The sequence below is a fragment of the Petaurus breviceps genome, unplaced genomic scaffold (assembly GCF_028583685.1).
Source record: "Petaurus breviceps papuanus isolate PSGF00001 unplaced genomic scaffold, PetGlider_PUasm1.0 90887, whole genome shotgun sequence".
NCBI classification, from domain to species: Eukaryota; Metazoa; Chordata; class Mammalia; order Diprotodontia; family Petauridae; genus Petaurus; species Petaurus breviceps.
The window spans coordinates 348,160-351,495 of record NW_027187370.1 but is presented as its reverse complement, the minus strand read 5'-3'; the positions used below and the strand labels follow the sequence as shown (position 1 = coordinate 351,495).

At 41.0% G+C, this 3,336-nt stretch overlaps 1 protein-coding gene across 1 annotated transcript; it reads right to left on the bottom strand.

Moving 5' to 3' along the window:
- Positions 1–2,329: 2,329 nt before the first annotated feature.
- Positions 2,330–2,644, bottom strand: LOC138150727 (keratin-associated protein 3-1-like). The gene has a single exon (XM_069074172.1). The coding sequence runs from the start codon at positions 2,642–2,644 to the stop codon at positions 2,330–2,332; it is 315 nt and encodes a 104-aa protein (XP_068930273.1).
- Positions 2,645–3,336: the final 692 nt, after the last annotated feature.

Genomic DNA, 3,336 nt, shown 5'->3' with positions numbered 1-3,336 from the left:
TTTTACAGAAGAAACTGTCATAGAGGTTAAGTTACTTGCCCAGGGTCACACAACTAATCAGGGAAAGAGCCATATTAGTGTTTAGTACAGTGCCTGGCATATAACAGGTGCTTAATAAATGCTAGTTGATTTATTGACACCTCCTCACACACACATATTTCATCTGTACTTTCAGCATGGTGCAATGGAAAGATCATTGATTTTGGAGTCAAAGGACCTGAATTCAAACTCCAGCTCTGCTACTTACTACCTGTAGCTAAGACTTAGCATGTCTAGGCCTCAGTTTCCTTATTAATAAAATGAAAGATTTGCACTAGATAACCTTTAAGGTTCCAGATCTATTATTTTTCATCTCCAGTATCCTGCAGAATAAAGTCTAAACTCCTTAGTTTGGCATTCAAGCCTCTATCATCAGTCTCTCTTCTACCTTTCTTTTATTATTCCATAATATCACCCTTCATAGACTTATCATTCAGCTGGATGAGATAGTACACACCTCATACTTCCTATATATTTCACTTTGTTTATTTCACCTTTTTAAATGCCAAGCACTCAAACTCTACTGTAGAGAGTGCAACTCCAATGAGCTGGCCACATTGTTCGAATGGCCAAAATACTTTTGCCTAAAAAACTATTTTACAGAGAACTCACGCAAGGCAAGTGCTTACATGCAGGTCAGAAGAGGTGGAAAAGGACATTCTCAAGGTCTCTCTGAAGAATTTTGGAATTGATTTTGAGACATGGGAGACACTGGCACAGGACGACCCAGCACATTGGGTCTTCATTAAAAAAAAAAAAGACCGTGCTTTATGAGCAATGCGGAATTGCAATTGCTCAAAAGAAACATGACATGTGCAAAGTTAGAGACATCTTCATTCGGAATGCTCATGTGGACTATTTGTGCCTGACCTGTGGTAGAGCCTTCCAAGCTCATATTGGACTGATCAGCCACAGTCTGACCCATTGTATCTTGTTTCCAACATGGCAATGTCATTTTGGTCTTCATGAATGAAAGACAACAAGCAACCGACCTAAGAAACAACCCAATATACCTTATGCCTGCCACCACCTTGGTGCAGGTCTCGTCATCTCATTTCTGGACTATTGCAATAGCTTGTTGGTTGAGGTCCTTGCCAAATTGATCCCCTCTCCAGTCCATCCTCCACTCATTTGATCAATTCATCTTTCTAAAGCATAGGTCTGATCATGTCATCCTGCTATTTAGAAAACTCTAGGGGGTCTCATGACTTACAGGATCAAATATCTAATCCTCTATTGACTTTTAATGCCCTTCATAACCTGCCCCCTTCCTATAATTCCAGTCTTTTTACAACTTACATGCCTTCCCTACCCCACTACCACTACCATGGTATTCTGAGATTCAGAGACACTGGTCTTGCTGCTATTCCTCACACATGACAATCCATGTCTAGACTCTGAGTGTTTTCACTGACTTTCCCTTAGATTGAAATTCATTCCCTCCTCCTGGCTTCCCTGGCATCCTCAGGTTTCAACTAATGTCCTGTTTTCTGAAATAAATCTTTCTCAGTTTTCCTTAATCCTAGTACCTTCTCTCTAAGTCATCTCTGACTCATTCTGTTTATATCTTACTTGTATATAGTGGTTTTCATCTTTTCTCCTCTATTATATTATGAGCATCTTGAAGACAGGGACATCTTTTGCCTTCCTAGCATCTGGTCAATGGTAGGTACTTAATAAATGCTTGTTGACTTGACTTGACAGAATTCCACCAGCTCCACCACCTCCATCAGACTGCTTGGTGAAATTCAATTGATTCAAGTCATTACAACTGAATAACCTTTTATTAAGTACCTGCTGTATGCCCTCCTGGCACTGTTGAAACATTTAGATGTGAAATTCAGGGGCTGAACTACACCATAATGGGTTAACACCTACGGAGGTCATGCAAAGAGCTGTCCAGCATCTGAGTTAAACATTCCACATCCTTTTTACAAGGAGAAACATTGAACCAAATGAAAAGTCACAACAGACATATTTGCTAAGCCAGGAAACTGAAGTTTATTAGCTCATGAACAGGAGAATTCTGTTCACATACCACCCCAAAGCAATAAGATAGCATTAGAAAGACACAGATCTCCCAACCTCCCATGAGTCTGGAAGGATGGCTAGGTATTCTTGTAGAGTGAAGAAGCTAGAGAGCTTCATGGAAACATTATTCAAGGACTTGAAAGCTGATTCTTTTCAAAAACCTTCCCCAGGGAACATTGAGTTGGCAGAGGGTAATTTCAGAAGCCAGGGAATACTTCAAGGTCTTGACAGCCTGGTCACTGGAGGGAGGAGTCTTAGCTTAGCAGCATGGCTCACACACTCGCTCTCCCTCGCAGCAAGGCTGGGTGTAGGTGGTCAGGTTGATTCCACACAGGCCAGGTCTGGGTTGGCAGGAGTTCAGAAGCCAGCAAGAAGGCACATAGGGGTCAGGCATGCAGCAGGGGGGAGGGCAGCAGTCACAGCAGATGGGCTGGAGAAGGCTGATCTCATGGGGGCAGGTACTGGGCAGGCAGACTCCACAACGGCAGCATTTGTCTGAAGAGCAGATGGTGGTGGCTGGACCAGTGGGGACACTGCAGCAGCAGTCATGTTGGTAACCTCCACAGCAAGACATGATGTGAGTGGCTTTAGTTTGTCTTTCTAGTAAATGTGGGAAGAGGAGGATTTTTCAAATCTGATGGCTTACTATCTCTCTGCCACATTTATATATACTCAGTCCAGTGGGCATTGGCTCATGATAGTTTATGTCAATTTCCATTGAAAACAACACCTCATTACTTAGATGTTTATTTCATAGGAAGTGCTCCTCACCTCATAAAAAGGTGATTGGCTTGTTTGCTTGCCAGATTAAGATTCTTTCCAATAGTTCTTTGTCACTACAAAGGGCAACTCATTTACATGTTCAAAGGCAAAAGTCATTATCTTCTAATCATTATCCTTCATTAAAGATGACTTGGTATGTGTGGTACTTTGGAGCCTTCATCATTTCTTCTGACTTATGTTCCATTAACAGCCGACATATTCCATGTGACTTTTTTTTCCTTTTTAGCTAAATAAGTGGTAGAATTTTAGCATGAGCTTTTGTGAGGTGGATAGGGTTATTTGGTCTTTGGAAAAGTGAATAATTTGGTTTGTAGAATTATGGGAATGGCCTCTTAAAAGAAGGGGTAAAGTAAACAATCCATACTTTAGAAAAGTGTCACTGAAATATAATTTTAAAAAGCAGAGAGCAGAAAGTCAGAAAGAAGTAAAAACAAGGAAAACAGCTTTGAAAGCTATTGGGTGAACTTACATACTTAAAAAGAA